Source organism: Gossypium raimondii, chromosome 9 (assembly GCF_025698545.1).
Source record: "Gossypium raimondii isolate GPD5lz chromosome 9, ASM2569854v1, whole genome shotgun sequence".
Classification (NCBI taxonomy): domain Eukaryota; kingdom Viridiplantae; phylum Streptophyta; class Magnoliopsida; order Malvales; family Malvaceae; genus Gossypium; species Gossypium raimondii.
Window position 1 is genome coordinate 29130065 of NC_068573.1, and position 18750 is coordinate 29148814.

Genomic DNA, 18750 nt, shown 5'->3' on the forward strand with positions numbered 1-18750 from the left:
ATTATATCTAATTTTGTGAACTCTAATTTGATGTTTCATACCATGTCGCCTAATAACTTTGAAAAATAGGTTTTCACTTGACGCGTGTACACCAGCACATCAGGTGGTACACAAAATAATCAAAACGGGGCTGTAACATTATGAAAAACCCAAGGACCACTCAAAAGCCTCCCGTTTGGAATTTTGAATCTCCAAAGAGACGTTACAAGCTTTTTTTAAATTTACCTCTTTTTATTATTAAATTAAAAAAACGATTTTATTATTCCTTATTTTTTTCAAAAATCAAAATCCCATGCTACAAAAAACTCTCTGTTGTATCTCTCTGTCCCTTTCTCACATTCAAAGGAGGAGCCTTTCATTTTTGTTTGTCTCAAACCCCCCCCCCCAAGTTTAAGCTTAATAATCGCATATCAAAGCTTTAGTCTTTTCTTTATATTCAAGCTCAACCCAGAAAATTTTTTAGTGACATTCAAGTTGATCTTCTTCATTGGTTTCAATGTAAGTTCTTTTTTTTCCTTCGTGTAAAGATTTAGCTTTTTGTTTTGGGGGTGTATTTGTTGATTTTATGTTTTCTTTTTCCTATTTTGAATTGTTCACATGGATCTGTTTGGTAGCTGGGAAAATCAGGGAAAAGGGATATATGACTTAAAATTTTGAGTACAGTGTTCGTCTTGCAGCTTCAATGAAATTGAATTGCTTGGTACGTTGTAGAAGCAATCTATCATTTGATTTACTGATTGGGTTAAAATTGGGATCTAAGGCGTTTATTATATTAAAATGAGTCAATGCAGTTAGTGTCTAAGTTCTTTAATCCCCCATTAGTACTATAGATAAATGCAATATTGTGGGATCTTAGCTATTTAAATTTTAAACAGCAATGCTATTATAGTAAAGCATATGTGAAGATTTAGAGGCGAATTTCAAGATATCAATGTAGCATAGTTCCGACATTGTACCTGGAATTTGTGAGAATAATTTAGTTCAAATGTTAAAAATTGAGTGCATTGTTATATAGATATATAAGAATGGTGACTATGGAATCAAGGATTTAGAGATTGTTTATTTACTTGTTTAATGTTCTTCGGTTTCAAGTTTGTTCAATGGCTTTTAGTTATTTGAAGTTTTGCAATGTGTATTGCTAGTATGATGTGAAATGATGATTGAGATACTGCATTTCACCATGTTTAACTTGATGCATTTTCGGACATCTTGAACTCGAGTTAACGATGAGCATCGAGCCTTTTGTTCGTCTAGTTTAATATATTTCTCTAGGTTTTGTTCATCTTGTAGGAGTCTATGATATAGTGTGTGATTGTGTAAGAAATTCTATAATTGGTAACTGAATGGTTCGTTGTGTTTAACAACATCAACAGACGGATTTGATCGGTTGAATCGAGTTTGTATTTCTCAGTATAAGTTGATCTGTTTGGTTTCATACAATGGGGGTCGAAAAAGAAGGTTCAACGAATGGAGGAGGTTATGTAGGTGGATTCTTTCAGCTATTCGACTGGACTGCGAAATCTCGGAAGAAGCTATTCTCAAGCAAGTCGGATTTTCCAGGTATAACCACCTTCCCGGCGAATGCAAGGGAAAATTATGTTCTTGCATCATAATAGTTATGTCCTTTTGTCGTTGCTGATCGGTTTTTATGTCTTCAAATTTTTAGAGCGTTCCAAACAGGGAAAGAGAAGTGATGGGAACATACCGATGACACGAATCCATTTGGTGAGAACATGGCAACAGGATATGAATTCAGGGTTGATCGTAATCTGAAACTGCTCTTACAATTGTTGTTTGTGATTATTTCAGATGGACGAGGATGAAATCGGAGCTGGGGCAAGCTTCAAAGGAAGTAGTGATTATAGTTGTGCATCTTCAGTTACGGATGATGATATGTATGGAGCTAAGGCCCCAAATGTAGTTGCTCGGCTTATGGGACTAGATTCGTTACCTACATCTTCCGAGCCATACTCCACCCCATTTTTCGACACTCAATCTCTTCGAGATGCTCATCTTCGAAGGAGAAACCTTAATTATCATCATAATGAGCAAATAGTTTATCCAGATGATCGGTTCAATAAGATGGAGGGCGGCCCTGCAAGGATCATTGCAGAACTGAAACCTCAGAAGATAGTCAGCAAACCTATAGAGAAATTCCGAACCGAAAGTTTGCCTCCAAAGGCTGCTAAAACAATTCCAATTACACACCATAAACTTTTGTCTCCGATCAAGAGTCCGGGTTTTTTTCCTACCATGGATGCTGCTCATATAATGGAAGCAGCTGCGAGAATTATCGAGCCTGGTCCCCAAGTCATTACTAGATCCAAAATGCCGCAGGTCGGATCGTCCTCAGTGCCCGTGAAAGTTCGTGATTTCAAAGAGAAAATGGAGGCTGCACAAAGAAAGCCTCCGGCTCGTTCTTCTTCTGTGCCTGTGAAAGTTAGAGACTTAAAAGAGAAATCTGAAACCGCACATAAAACATCCCGACTCACTGAAATAACTCGGAAGCCAGTCGAGTCGAATGCTGTCAAGTATCTTAAAGGACAATCCATGAACAAGAGCTGGAACGGATCAATAGACACACCAACATTGCGGACTTCTGATACAGAGGAAATTTCTTCGGTTCTAAAGAGTGAGGGGAAATCTATTTCGCTTGCAATACAAGCAAAGTTCAATGTGCAGAAACGAGAAGGACTGAATTCAAGCAACCGCCGGAGTTTGTTAGGAACGAAAGATGAGAGTGAGGTTAAGTCAAACCAACACTTAAAGAGCCAACTGAGTTCTCGGAAGAGTTTGCATAAGAAATCTTCGTTGCACAATGTGCCAGGTGCACTCAGGCCGAACAATCAGAAGCAAAACTGTATAACTGATAAAGGAAAATTACCTTCAAAGCCAATAGGTTCCAACTTGCATAGTCGAAAAGTGCTGCCTACGGATTCTGCTTCGGGGCGACACAAAATGTCAGGTAAAACTGTTGGGAATTCCAAAACTGGATCAAGGAAGTTCAATATAGGTGCAACGGATAGTGAGCAAGGTCCATATTCTAGTACAAAGAACCTAAGGAAGAAAAGATCGATGGATAGAGATTCCAGTTTTCAGAAAAATCAGGTTGTTGATCGCATGTTGGTGGAAAAACCCCAGAAGGAAGACCATGATGTTACTGAAAGAAGCCTCAACTGGGTCGAAGATAGTAAGAAGAAAGGCATGGATGTTGTCTCGTTCACATTCACCGCCCCACTTACTCGATCAATGGAGACATCTATGCAGATTGCAGAGGAAAATAACAGCAGTCGCATGGCTAATCGGGGCAAGCGATTGTTGCTTGATACTGAGAGTATGAAGTTGTCTTCATTAGGATATAATGTGATAGGAGGAGATGCTTTAAGTGTGCTTTTGGAACAAAAGCTTCGCGAATTAAGCAATGCAGTCGAATCTTCCTGCAAGAAATCTCTCAACTCCGTATCAACTTCGATTTCAACATCATTTTCGCAACATCCAGGGCACACTCCGAAACACAAGTTTCAGGTAAAGGACATTTTTCAATCGCTAACTCGAGTTTTCATTCTTTGTCTTGTAACACTGCTCGTATGGAGCAAAACTATTCCCAAAAATGATAATTAATGCTCATATAGAACATTCAGGGATTTGATGAAATGGAAGAATGCAGTAGTAGTCATCTCGATGCTCGGCAACCCAGTCCGGTTTCTATCCTCGAAACTTCTTTTTCAACTGAAAGCTGTAACTCTTCGGATAGCATGGACAGTTACAGTATAGACGGTAAAGCTACCGACTTGTCCTATAAGTTTGTTACTAAATCCATGCTTTGAGTTTTTCTTAGCTATACTAATCTGTATCTATGATGCAATTTTCAGGAAGCAAGCGGTGTTCATCGGTTCAAACTCTGGAAGTTCTTCGGCTGAGTCCTTTAAAGAAGTTACGCACACTTGAAGCTGACACGGAGTTATCGGATTCAGCTTCTTCAATATCATATGCAGCTAGAAGTAATCATAATATCGTTGTTATGTCGGATCCTATGCTATCGAGCAACTGGGAACTAGAATATGTGAAGCTTATAGTTAGTAATGTGGAATTAATGTTCAAGGACTTTGCCGTAGGTCGAGCTCGTAAAATTATAAACCCTCATCTTTTCGATCAGTTGGAAAGCCGAAGAGGAGTTGAAGAGGAGTCTAGGCTTGAACGTAAGGTATTATTCGATTCAGTCAGTGAATGTCTAGACTCGAGATGCAGGCAGTATGCAAGTGGGGGATGTCGAATATGGTCCAAAGGGATGGCGATAATGAGAAGAAACGAACGGTTAGCCGAAGAAGTTTACAAGGAGATCTCAAGGTGGAGAGCCATGGGGGACTGTATGGTCGATGAGCTCGTCGATGACGACATGAGCAGTCGATACGGAAAATGGCTGGACTTTGAAGTTGATGGCTTTGAACTTGGAGTAGACATTGAAGGACAAATCATGAATGATTTGGTTGATGAAATGGTTGCTGAAATGTTATTATTGTAATCGCCCTTTCAGCTTTGTCACTCGAGATGTGCGGTCGATGATCTCGAGCGGTATGCATCGTGTTCGATATTTGCTAGGTCTAGGCTTGGCTTTAAACACTGATGGTGCAAATGTATTGTGGGGAGGATGAGGAATATTTGAAAGGCTTTGGCTGCTGAATTCATCAATGAATACTCGAATGATGAGCTTATGCGATCGTGTTCGATATATCTTTTTCAAAGATTTGAAAGTAGGATAGATCTATACTATTATTTGTGTGTGACGAGTTAATATGACAAAACTAAATTGGTGTTATGAATCAACTCATCATTAAATCAATCGATAAAATTACTAAAATATCCTTATATTTTAAATAAAGTATATTATTACAAAAATACTATTATCTTTTCTATTCTAAAAATTAAACTCGTGATTGAATTAGTAGTGAAACCAAAGATATCTTTCATCTTTTCATATTTTTAGTGAATTAAAACTATGATGGATTTGAAATTGTAAGTGCATAATTTATAAAGAAAAATGTGTAAAACTAAATGCAGTAAAAACATGTCCCAAATTTGGTTCTTATTTAATCTCATTTCCATGCCATCTTAAACGACGTAGTCTCAAAATGACCGGTTCTTTTAAAGAAAGTACTAATATACATTGTAAAGCAAGGTAGGTTTATAATTCTTACAATATAATTCATGAAAATTTTGAGTGAGTATACGCTGTATTTGCACTCTGATTCTCTTCAGTTTGATTCAATACAATTTTACCTCACCGGAGATCAACAACGTCGAACTTTATCTTTGGGTTCATAAATACATGAGAGCAATGCTCATAGATTGGTGCTCCATCTAAAGGCTCCTCATGCGGATGAAATCCTCGTTGTTGACAGTTCCGAATGATGGACACACCGCCTGGATCGGACAGATGAAAGATACCATGTGGGCTGTAACCAGATGCAAAAGCTTCGTTAGCAAGTAAAAGTATGCAAAAACCTCGTATATAACAGGAATTGTTCATAAGATTAAACCTAATCTAATCATTCTCAACATCATTAGCTTAGCAGAGAAAAAATTGTTCGCTTAGAAACACGAATATATCCCAGCCTTTACTACTTTCATCGGCTAGTAGAAATGAAATATTAAAGATAGAATATGCTTCTGCATAACGAGCAATTCAGCGAAAAGAATTGTTAATAGAATCTCGACAATCCATGTACAATAGTCAAAATAATCTCTGTACTATAGAACTGAGAAATTCAATTCTTTTACGTTAGATACTAGGGCAAACAAGCAGAACCGATAATAATGTTAATGGAAAACTGTCTAAATGCTGATGTGGACTGTTGAAATCCGACAAACAATAATTAAATTACTTGGTCCTATAGTACAAGACTTAGTTGCACCTTTTAACAATAGTATAGGTACTGCCTACATACTAAAAACAGAAAGAAAAAATAAGTTTCTCCTTATTTCCATGCAGCAAAATATATCGGCATCTCAAAACATGACCGCAATAGAAAACACTTGTCTAATCATGACATATTTGCATTTGCAAGTATAATACTGTCATATTTCATTGAATTCAATGACTTTATCATTAGGAGAAAATGAGAATCTACCTGGATGTATCGGTAGGGGCCATAACAATTGCAATTGCTTCTGGTAACATAATCTAAAAATAATAATAAGAAAGAATTTTGTCAAAGAATTGTATAATATGTAATCATAAAAGAATGATTTGCACAGTAAGACTGGATTTACCTGATATGAGTAATGAGTGTGAAGATCAACCGATGACATGAAACAAGTCTGAGTTGGGTGTGTCTGAAAATTAAAAGAAAAAGAAAATTGCAAAGCATTGAAACTTTTTAGATGCGCGAAACCATTTGTCTGCAAAAGTGCACTTAGATGTTCAGATGCATTCTTATTTCTCCAGCATGAATCCAGCTTCATGAAGGAGATTAAGTGATGCACAGAATATCAGAACACCATATAATGCTAATCAATGGATTAATGGAGATTAAAAAGCAAAATACAGACTCCAAAGAAGCACAAACTTCACCAAGCTACATGTAGAAAATACTGAACTACATCAGTCAAAAAGCCCAGAAAGAAAATCAAATACAGGTAGTAAACTGATAACATGCTAAAGTAACCTGGCTTTCATATATCTAGAATAGTATGTTACCCATTACAATTAAGTCAAGCTCAAGCAACCAACATAAGCTTTGTAAACCAGAATATCATGGGTTAACTTTAAAATAACATATTTATGTTTGCAAGATTGCAACAGTGGAGTAAACCAGAAATGATAATAGCATTAAATGAAATAGAATGCTTGATAAGTGAGCTTTTTGCATACCCATTGTCAAATGTATTCATTCAAAAAGAGTGCATAGAGGAAAAGAAAACTTAATTACACAAATATCCACAGTAAACTCAAGGCTTGTTAACTTACATGAATCCAACCCAGTGGAAACAGAGACAATTTATCTTGAACTTCAAAAATTTCTTCTTCATTTAATGTTGAACACTGAAAAGTAAAATAAATAAAAAATTTATTGCAAACAGTACTAAAGCATATGGATACAATAATGGTTTAACACTTTTCTGTAAAAATACTATTAGTTCACAGGATTGTAAGAAAATATACTAGAAAGAACAAAAAGTCATACCGAATCTGAAGTGGACTCCTGCTTTGGGATTATAAGTGTGGTGATATGGAAAACCCTGTTTTTCTAGTCACAAAATCAATAGTATAAATAACCTCCAGCAGAAACTTTGAAGCCCCTATTTCCCAACTCTCTCAAACAAAAATGCTATGAACTATAAGAACATAGTTTCTCACCAATGATCCCGCTAGAACACCACATGTTTCCAAATTTTTTTCTGTATTTGCCCGAGCTAGTCGTAAGAAATCCTCCATCATGCGTACTGGCTGCAGAATATGCCAAGAATTCAAATATAAATCAACAAGAAGACCAAAATCTGATGATTATTAAATTCCAGCAAGTAATAGGAAGAACAAGAATTTGATACAGCAGACATACAACATGTAAATGCTGATATGAATTAGTGTTTGGCATTCCATCTTCAGATGGCTTTGCTGGACCAGGTCTTGGATCAGCCACTCTTGATGGAGGTATTGGAGTAAAGTCTTGCTGCACTTGAGCAAGAACAGGAGGAGGCAAAGGTTGTTTGATACTGACAAACTGGAAAGGGTCCTCCTTTGCTTCGGTAATCAAAGGGTGACACGAACCCTCAGCAGGCTGTAACCATTGACCATCATCTAAGGAGAGCACTGACTCCATTGCAGAACCAACCTGTCCTGGATCACCATCTTTTACAGCCAAAGGACCGTATTGTCCAGCCTGATTTGGCCTATGATAAATTGTAACAGCAAATAGACAAATGTTAAAGCAGCCACATTGTAGGAACAAAACTAAAGCTCAACATATATTCTATCTTAATTTTCCAGAATATCTAAAGGAAAAGATCACATGATGATGGATAAATAGAAATGACTATCAGCTTAAAGACAAATGGTTAGAATTTCTGGAAAGCCCTACCCGGAATTTTCCGCAGGAACCAAGTCCATATTGCTTGGATATTGAACCTGCATTATATAGCAGAACCAATTATTTGATGCAGGTTTTGCAGTTAAGCATGAAAAAGACATTATACAATCGATAAGGAAAGAAGAGAGAGAGATAGCAGACAGAGGTTTACCTTTATCTCAGCACTAGGTCCAAGCCACTGGCCTCGAAGACCATTAGGACCAAGAAACGAGTGTCTAGACAATGTTTCTTTATTTGGAAGTGGTATATTGAGAGACCTGAACAGATCCAGGAATAAGTAGAACATGTCAGCCTTAGGAAAAGTTCTTCAATAATTCTTTTTTACTACGACTTTGGATCTTCATGGCGACGAGTTAGATTCATAGACACAAACAAATATGGCAAAGTGCAAAGGCCAAAAAATCAAGATGATGTTGTAATGCAGAAGTAACACAATATAGAATCTATTGCATGGCCATGAATTTTACATCAATTAATCCCTTTTCCAATAGGTACCAGCTAAAGCACAGAATTTAATTTTAATTGATCCAACCATACAACTGCTGATTTTTGGATTGCAAAGGTACAACTTTGAGGTTTCATAATTCAAATCATCAGTAACAAGGGGGAAGACAGAACTTACAACTTCTGGAGCTGCTTGTCAAATTGATTACAATCATTGTTATACTTCCATGAAGATTGAACAGCCATGTTGGCAGGCTGCATCCAAATAAAATGGAAAACAGAGCTATAATATTAGACACTCTATTAAAAAGCACAAAAGCATAAAAAAGAAATAAAAAACGAACAACCATAAACACATAAACAAGGAAACAAGATATAAATAATTGCCACATTGCACCATCCACTTATAAACAGATTAGTACCTGCTTAATAGCCAAGTTCATACTAGATCCTTTATTTACATGGGGCCACTCCAAAGGTGATGTCTTCTCGGAGCCATAGGAAGAGGTTTTATAGCCATCAGGTTCAAGCAATTTAGCCCCTGCACGAGCTTTATTTAGTTCTTCAATTCTCCGGTGAACCTTTGGTTTCAAAGATTCAAGCTCATCAAGTACAGCTAAAAGCCTCTACAAATAAGAAGCATTACAACAAAAACATCATTAAATTCCATTTGAGCGGACTCGCGTCATACAGCAACAAGAACAACAAGAAACAATTAAGCCTCACCTTTCTATACATAGCCTTTTCTTTCTGAAGTGAAACATGGTAATCCCGATGAAATGGTATAGTTTCTGATACCAAACTGATAAAAAAAAATTCCCAAATAAGCTTAACACAAATTAATCTCATATTTTTTTATTCAATCAGAGCTTCGCTTCACTCACCTTGAATATCTTAGTAGTATTATATACAAATCTACTATATTCTTTTCGTCTCGGTAAATGCTTGCCTGAAAATTTAAAAATTAGTTTAAAAACTTGTAATCTCCCAAACATTTCAATAAAATAAATGAACTAAGTATTCCCTGTTACAAAATGAAGCTAATAAGCACTTAAATTACCAGCATTTTCAAATATTAAGATAATTAATTACGAAAAATGAGCTAATCAAAGCATTAAACTATAAATTCAGTATCAATTAAAACTTTAAAAGAAAAACTATACATATACCTAAAATTTCAAGCAAACATAAAAAACGAAGTATTAGCAGGGCAATGTCACAAATTGAAGCTAATATGCACTTAACTTACCAGCATTTTCAAATTTTAACTTAACTTGTTATGATAAATAAACTAATCAAAGCATTAAAACTATAAACTCGGTAGAAATTAAAACTACTTTTCAGGGAAAAAAAAGGTATGATTAAAACCAAGATTAAGCTAAAACTAAACATTAAGCGATAATAAATTCGTAATTATTAAGAAAAAAAGTAGGATTAGGGACAAAATTTCGATGGGGAACCTGTTTGAGGAGATTATCGGCGATTCGGTAATAATAATGGAGAGGAATTCGATTATCGACTTCGACTCTACGAGCCATCGCATTAACGTCGATCTTCATTTTCTTCCTCTATTTCCTTTAACTTTTGTTTTCTCGTTCGCCGATTAAATGCCGTAGTGTTCCGATTCTGATCGAAGATGAATTGTTTTGAACTTTGAACGTGTTAGCTAAGGAATTGAAATCGCAGAAAACTCTGTCGTTTTGAAAATAAAAATGGGAGAGGCTTTCTTTGATTTATGTCGACACGGGGTGGTTATAGCAGAACAGTTTCGCTTTTTTTTTCAAAACTGACCCAAATAAAATAATTATTTACAAAAATGATTCAAGTGCAAAACTTTTGTACGAAAATGACCTATTTTCTATATTGTATATTGGTGTCGGTCATCTTACTGCCGGCACCACCCTCTATCATCCCGCAACCATTACCCCATGATTACCTGGTTCATAAATTTTTTTTTTTGTGTTGGCACTGTGTTTGCCGACATCGGTATGTATTTTTTTCGAATAGATATTAAAAATATTGGTATTCTGAGATTTTAAAATAAAAATAAAAAATATTTTAATAGACTTCGGTATTTACGTTGCTGGTACAGATTCAAATTTTTAAAAAAAAGTATTTCAATCTTTTTGGTGTTGGTGTTCCCGTTGCCAGCACTGGTGTTAGAAATTATTTTCTTTTTGTCGGCCTTCCGTTTGCCAGCGTCTATTAAAATATTATTTTTTTTCTTTTTTTTAAATCTCGGAATACCAATATTTCTAAGGTGTATTTCAAAAAATATATAGCAGTGCTGGCGAAAACAGTGCCAGCACCAAATAAATATTTTTTAAGGGACCGAGCAATCATGGGCAATGATTACGGGATTATGGAGGGTAGAGTTGATGGTGAGATGGCCGACACCAACGTGCACTGTAGTAAAAAAGTTATTTTCATACAAGATTTTGCAACTAGGTCATTTTCATAAATAATCAACTTATTTGGGTTAGTTTGAAAAAAAAAGCCAAACAATTTTTATATAAAATTTGAGTTAAATATTAAAAAAAAAAGATTAAAATTTGCTATCAATCCTTGTACTTTGATATAATTTGAGATTTTATCATTGTACTTAAAAAGTTAAAAATTAACTCCTACTTTTCTAATTTAAAATTTTCAGTTCAATCATTAACATCTCATCAAATCTTGACTTGTATGGGGCGATGGTTAAAACTCTTGTCACATCCATTTGACACTGGTTCAAACTAATATAGTCAATTCTTCACCAGTTTTGATTGCACCAGCTGGTGTGCATCGTTCTAGTAATAAACTGAAACAATTACTTCTCTTTTCTGTACGGTATAAATTCCAATCTATATCGGTTTGTTCCGACTAATTTCGGTTGCATCGGTTGAAACATTGTGCATCCGCCGGTGTATGAATAATGTTAAAAAATGGATAATTTTGTTGTGGATAATTTTGTTATAGATTTTATTATAATTTTTTTAAAATAATGTTGTGGATAATTTTGTTGTTTCATGTATGTGATTTTTTTTCCTTGTTTACTTTAAATTTTAAAATAATGAGTATTTTATATAATTAATTAATATTTTTATATTTAAAATTATTTAATCTAATTCATTTAATATATTCAATTATTTTATATATTAAATATTTAAAAAAAAACATCGATAAATTCGAAATGATATATCGAAATAGAATTATACCAGTACGTGTCAATTTCAATAGAAAAATGATGCACCCACTAGTGTGGTACTGACTACCTTGGTTTAACCGTGTGACCATCCCCACCTCAATATTGTATCAAAAAAATCTTGTTAAAATCTATCAATTTGGCATGTTTGATTAAGTTGCATTATATAACGTGACATATAATTGACAAAAATAAACATGCTAGGTTGATAAATTTGGACAAAAACTATCAACAAAGATAATGACTTGACTAATGTTTTTAAAGTTGAAAAAGTAGAGAATTGAATTTTTAACTTTAAAGTATATGAATTATATCTTAAATTTTATAAAAGTTTCGGGGACTAACAACATTTTTTAACCTTAAAAAAATACCTTTTTTTGTACAACTCACATAACATTAGGAGAGCAATTGGTTTAATTAGTCAGTTTTTCGATTAATCAGCCTTAGCCATTGTGTTGGGAAGTAAAAAACGACCAACCCGTCTCACCCGACTAAAACAAAATCGAAAAACCGAATGGGTCAAATTTTTCAGTTAAAACCGAAAAAATGTTCTCCCTTAACTGATAGTAGGAGCAAATAACTGTTAATACACCCACATACCACAAACAGTCACTACAACTTGAACCCATGACATAAATTGTAAAATAAATGATAGTAGAAGTTACATTTAAGTAAGACGAGTCAAGATGAGATTAAAGAAATCCCTTCGAATTTAAAAATAGAATGAAAAGCTAAAGTTTAAATAAAGTTGGAGATAAAATGAGTTCAAATACATATACATAAAATCTAAAGTTAGAGTGAGCAAACAACCATCCCGTCTTACTCCATTAGATTTTAAATATATTAAAGAATTAAACTCAACTCATATAAATCAAATCTTAGATATAAATCAAGTCTATTAGAATTTATATTTGATAAAAAAATTAAATATTTTTATTCAACTTAAATTATAAAATATAAAAATATTAGTATAAAATAATTTTATAATATTATTAATGAGTAATACTTAAGGTAGTCAATACTGCACAGGCTGGTGCATCGTTTTTCCATTGGAACTGATACATATCGGTATCAGTTTGTTTCGGTGTACCGTTTTGGATTTACCAATGTTTTTGAAAATATTTAATATATTAAATAAATTAGATTAAATAATTTTAAATATAAAAATATTAATTGATTATATAAAATACTCATCAATAAACTTTACAAATAAAATTTTATCATTTAACAAAATTTAAAGTAAACAAGGAAAAAAACACACATTAAACCACAAAATTATTTTAAAAATCTATAAACCCGTACTAAATATATAAAATGAAAGTTTAATAAAACATACAAGTAAAGTTGTGTTGGTGAAGCTTTTAAAATTGTCTTTTATTTTTCTTAAATTATTTATTAATTATCCTTTTAAAATTGGTTAATAAAGTAGATAAAATAATAATTTCATCTATTTTTAATATTATTGGTGCACAATGTTCCTGGTTAGACGGAAGAGAGGATTAAAATAAAGTAGTAATACCATGACAATTGTAAATAAAATCCAAATTTGTGAAGGAAATTACAGAATTCAAGTACAACTCGCACAACTTTTGATACACATCACCAACAGGCAATTTCTGAAATTTAATCCCCCCCAACGAGCGTATGAGAAAGAACAGCGATGGTCAATGGGGTTTAAATGTGAGTTCTATTATTAACAAACTTGATAAACACAGTGAATCCTTCTCTTCAAATAAACCATATTTCGTTTGAATAGCTTCTTGAGATGACCTTTTATTACACTACTCGTAGTACAATAATAGGCTTTAAATATAAGAAAGCTTAAAATGCAGAACAATTCATTTCTGTTAGCACTTGTAAGCATAAACCATGTACCTTCAACCCCAAAGCCTCCCTTATTCCGGTCCGGAATTTCAGCTAATATGTGGCAAAATTTCAATTTTGTTTTCCACTATAGCAGTATAGCTCTTAATCTTTGAAAATAATCTGGGAGCAGAGGGTGCCAATTGAAGTTCATTGCTTGATTTTTCTAGCAACTGAACCCGCGTATCCAGCCAGATAATAAGTGCAACATCTTGAGCAGATAGTATGGCATAAATGAACAGGTAGACCACCTGATGTTCCGTTGCATTGCAAAGTTAAAAATCTCAACAACAGTATTGAGGTAGCTTGAGAACCACAGGTTAATCTGTCTGCACTTCTCAGCCTAAACCCCAACGATTTCATTTAAATAACCAAATCCTAAAGCCCGGGAATCAAGTTTAACTTAGTACCCCTTTGGTTGCATCGTTTTACAATATTCCGAGCATCTTCCAAGCGACCCTTCCAGACTAAAGACTCCAAAACTAAACTACATGTATAGGGATCGGGGAAACAACCTTTAGCTTCCATCAAGTGAAACATCCCAATGGCTTCATCAAATCTTTCAGATTCACAAAACGCCTTAATAAAAGTGCCATAGGTATATTTGTCGGGATCCAACCCCAACGTCAACATGGTGACTAAAAGCTTTTTTGCTTTCTCGATCTTCTTCATTCTACAAAAACTTTGAATGAGAGCATTGAAAGAGAAAACATCACCACTTATCCCAGCTGCCTGCATTTTTCTTACAAGTTTCATTGCTCTAGCAATATCCCCGACTACGCATAAAGAACGAATCAATATATTGTATGTAACATCGTTAGGGGTGACATTCCACCGATACATTTCGGTAAAACAATCAAAAGCATCATCGATCATGTGTGCTCGACAAAGTCCATCAATTAGTGAACTAAATGTGAAAATATCAGGATCAAAACCAGATTCTAGAAGCAATACCAGAAATTTCCTAGCATCATGTACTTGCCCAATCTTACAATGCCCACCAATAAGGGTATTGAAAGTAACAAGAGTCGGAGCTATACCTCGAAAGCACATCTCGTTAAAAGTCGCCCTTGCCTTGCCCGTCATACTAGCTTTGCAAAAGCAATCGATCACCATGTTATACGAAATAACAGTGGATAACAACCCACCCTTAGTCATCTGGTCAAAATATCGATCACCCTCAGCACATTTCCCTACACTATACAAGGCTTGCATAAGTGCAAGATATGTATTAAACCCTGGTTTCAAACCTCGCTCTATATAGCTATCCAAAATTTGACATGTTTCATCGAGATTGAATCCCTTTATCAAACATGTCATCGTAAGGTTAAATGTTGAATTATCAGGCATGTAGCCTCTCCCCAAAAGTTTATTCATAAACAATGCTGCTTCCATAGCCATATGGTGATTCGAAAGACAAAACAGTAGAGTATCACAAGCCAATCTCTGCATCATAGGCTCCTTCTCCAAGAACATTATCAACAACTCGAATGCCTTTCGTGGAGCCACACAACGGAAAACCCCATGAATCAACGTTCTCACGGTGGCTTCATTAGGAAACACATTCCTCTTCTTCATCATCTCAATGAGTCTAAACGCATCGTCGACCTTCCTGGCATTACAGTACCCATCAATTAAGATGGTATAAGTATACACATTCGGTGAGTATCCGAAACTTTCCATCTGCTTAACTAACCGAACTGCCTCATCGATGACACCGGCTTTACAAACACCATGAATGAGAATATTGTATGTAAACCTATCTGGTTTACAGTTATCAGCTGACATTTGTTGGAACTTCAAATAAGCTAAATCAAGTGAATTGGATTTTATTAACGCATCAATCACAGCATTATACAATCTAGTGCTAGGATTAATACCCAAAAATGAAATCTGCCCAAATATCTCAGCACAGTACTTAGCTAATCCTAATCTTCCCCAACTACCAATCAAAACACAAATCAAATCTTCAGTGAAACTAAGGCCTGAATTCCTAATATCATTAACCAGTTCAACAGATAACAAAACCGGACCTTTTTGATAAAGGGCATTAGCTAAAGCAGCCTTAACCGATGGATTATTTGCAAATAGAGGGTCGATATTGGAAACCCAGATATAAAATCTCAAAGGGAACAATGGGTTTTCTTGATTTTGAAAAAAACTGATGACGAACTGAGGATTCAAAATGAGTCTCTTGGCTTTTAACTCGTGGTTAAGCAACAAAAACCAATCGTTTCTAGAAAGAAACTGGGAAATGCAATGATAATTAATCGGAGAGTTACCTCTTGAAGGTGAGGGAGAAGCAGGATTGGTGAATTTGAGTGGGATTTGAGGCGAAACTGGAGTGTTTTTGGGAGGTTTTGTGAGGTTTTGGAGTGAAGGTTTTGACCTCGAAGCTAAAGAGGAAAGCCTTCTCATGTGTCCCCTCTGCAATAAACTGGCTAGCGACCAAATGAAGCCCAGGTTTTTGTTATGGAAGGAAAAAGGTTTACCAAACGAAGCCGTTTTAGTTATACACAATAAAACAGGGGTGGCTAAAGAATTGGATCGGGTGGGCTACCCAATCCGAGATGGGCTTGAATCAGTATTTAAATTTCCAATACAGTCAATTCTATTTACCATAAATTTCCCATCGCGAATATTTATAAAAATAAATATAACAATTATGGTTAAAAAAATTGGTATTAAATAAAAAAAATTTAAAATATATATAGCAATTGTACATGTATTTTATTTTACATTCTTTCACATGATAAACTATAAAGTTCATAAATCTAACATATTCAATTAATCAATTTGAGATATCAAATTAAATTAATTATTTAATCATGAGTTATTAAATTCAAGTAATCAATTTATAATTTTATGATATTATAAATTCATAATAGAATATTTAATTAGAGAATTATGCCGGTCGAGTCTTAGCTCGACTGGCATGGGCATTATTGTCAATGCAAGGGCATGTGAGTTTGAGTGCGCTAAAGTGTATTATCCTCCTATTTATGGATTGGGGAGGGGTTATGGATAGTTTTAGGCATTGTCTCAAAAAGAGTAGATATGATTAAAACCTATAATGAGATTGTTCATTAAATGAAATAGCTATAATTTTACTTAAAATTTTACACAATATGTTGTTATAGATAATTAATTTAATAAAAAATGTACTTCATAATTATGGTTGTTGTTTTTATAAGTGAAAGTTATTATAGATGGTTAAAATAAAACATAAGATATCAATTCTACTAGGAACTTGACTGTTATAGCGAGTGATTGTTATAAAGAGGGCAGATTGTACTTAAGTTTTCAAGACTTGTTTTTTTTTATGGGTAACCTACACCAAAGGTGGCTAAACTATTAGTAAGTTTACATTTTGGACATTCAAGTCCAAATGGTTATTGATCAAATGATTCCATCAAGTGGTTGGATGGTTTCACGGTGCCATCTGCTTTTGAAGCTTGGCCATTCAATTCAGATGGTGACTTAGCACACATTTTATTAGGGCACAAAAGAGAACCACTTTTCTATTTTTATAGCATATGTGGCCTTTCTCCATGAAATTGGAATCTTATTACTAATCCTATTACAACTTCTACCTCTTCTCCAAAATAAGTTAGTCCTCCTATTGTTGGTGTAGGGTCTTCCTCTCATTCACATACCTTGCCTAATTCAACTCAAGACATGGACATCACTTCCATACTTAATGAGGCCCAAACTAAGGAGAATACTACTATTGGTCCATTGAGAAAAAATTTAGTAAAAAAAAAAAAACCATGAAAAGGGCCAGAGTGGAGGAAGTTTCTCAAGAAACTGGGAGTAGTGAATATCCTTATTTAAAACAATATAAACCAAGCAGGAGCTTGCCACTACAGTTATAAATCCCTCATCAGTTATTGCCCCTAGCTGACATTTCATTATTACCAAAAGAATCCACCCATCAATCAGGATCTCCAATACAAATGTTTGATCCTCCTCTTTCAGAGAATCCTATTGAGCCATTACCTTTAGTTCAGTGCACTGATCCTCCTCATATTCCACCTCATAGTACTCCTTCCAATGAAACAAAAAGGATCTTTCCTTGGCAAGATCTTTTAGAGTCGATCCCAATGTCTATTTCACTTGGCTCTATTTTTCAACAACAATAAGGTTTAATTCCTCAGTGGTTAAAGGAGGATTTTCTTCCTACCTTTTGTCCAGTTCTTCTATGTGCCTCTTATCTCTCATGTCCCAAGTTTCACAAGCCTTATCTACAGAGCATAATCTTTGGAGTGGGAATCTTAAGGACGTTAATAAGCGTTATAACATCAAGATGACAAATTTAGAGAAGGCGGTGAAGACTGGCGAAGATTTCTTATCTAAACTCCGCTAAAAACATCAAGAATCTACCAATTTAATTGGAAGATTGGATACCCGAGTTGTAAATCTGAAGGGTAAATTCAAAGATGCACAATTGGAGAATGAAGAATTAAAAGAGGACATCAATCAACTGAAAGATGAAAAGTCTATTTTGAATGAAAAACTCAAAGCCTGAGAGGAAAGTCACAAGGTAGAATTAGAAAGTTTTCGCCAATCCCATAAAGAAACTTTCAGAAAGTTTCAAGAGGATACCCAACAGAATCTTATTAATGCCTTACTAGAATGGAGATCAAATTTGATTCTACATGCCAAAGTGGCTGCAGGTCTTATAGATCTTAGTCAAGTAGATTTCAATTACCTAAAAGACATTTCTACAGATTCACTTAACTTTGATGTATACCATCTTGAGAGTGAAGACTGGGTAGCCTTTCAAAGAGAATGGAAACAGTCTGATGGCTTCCTCATCCCCACTACGCCTAATGCTATAAGCAATAAAGAGGGTTCAGCCAATGAGGATCAAAATTCTGATGATTCTCCCCCAAATAATGAGGCATTAACTGAACCCACTATCTAACCTAACGAGGGAGAAATTTGAAATGTTCTATGTTTATTCCTATGCTTCAGTTTTCGTTAATTAACAATGTATTTCATCTTTATCAATGAATTTACTTCCTTTATTTCTATTTGTCTTACTTATCTCAAAAGCAGTTTACTAAATGTCTTTCACAAAACACTAAATTTCACATACTTGAGAGACTAAGCCAGACTCAGCGTACTATGCATACAGGGCTCCTTCCACATAATCTGTCCAAGAATCGA

The 18750-nt window shown here is 34.7% G+C and overlaps 3 protein-coding genes across 4 annotated transcripts; 1 reads left to right on the forward strand and 2 right to left on the reverse strand.

The window, feature by feature from the left end:
* The first annotated feature begins 278 nt into the window (after positions 1–278).
* On the forward strand, positions 279–4712 carry LOC105798879 (uncharacterized). 2 transcript variants are annotated; one of them, XM_012629109.2, is made up of 6 exons: positions 279–498; positions 1374–1560; positions 1667–1725; positions 1810–3525; positions 3633–3777; positions 3873–4712. In XM_012629109.2, the coding sequence occupies exons 2-6, from the start codon at positions 1440–1442 to the stop codon at positions 4520–4522; spliced, it is 2691 nt and encodes an 896-aa protein (XP_012484563.1). In that variant the 5' UTR covers positions 279–498; positions 1374–1439; the 3' UTR covers positions 4523–4712. The 2 variants fall into 2 exon arrangements, with proteins under 2 accessions (XP_012484563.1, XP_012484566.1); XM_012629112.2 differs by having other exon boundaries at positions 280–498; positions 3642–3777.
* Positions 4713–5053: 341 nt separating this feature from the next.
* LOC105798880 (AMSH-like ubiquitin thioesterase 3) lies at positions 5054–10267 on the reverse strand. Its single transcript, XM_012629113.2, has 14 exons — positions 9992–10267; positions 9416–9480; positions 9258–9333; positions 8954–9157; positions 8710–8786; positions 8239–8344; positions 8079–8125; positions 7560–7890; positions 7358–7447; positions 7185–7247; positions 6968–7042; positions 6271–6333; positions 6129–6181; positions 5054–5453 (listed from the first exon to the last, which is right to left on the reverse strand). The coding sequence occupies exons 1-14, from the start codon at positions 10088–10090 to the stop codon at positions 5279–5281; spliced, it is 1524 nt and encodes a 507-aa protein (XP_012484567.1). The 5' UTR covers positions 10091–10267; the 3' UTR covers positions 5054–5278.
* Positions 10268–13214: 2947 nt separating this feature from the next.
* Positions 13215–16019, reverse strand: LOC105798881 (putative pentatricopeptide repeat-containing protein At3g16890, mitochondrial). The gene has a single exon (XM_012629114.2). The coding sequence runs from the start codon at positions 15994–15996 to the stop codon at positions 13957–13959; it is 2040 nt and encodes a 679-aa protein (XP_012484568.1). The 5' UTR covers positions 15997–16019; the 3' UTR covers positions 13215–13956.
* Between the last annotated feature and the right edge of the window lie 2731 nt (positions 16020–18750).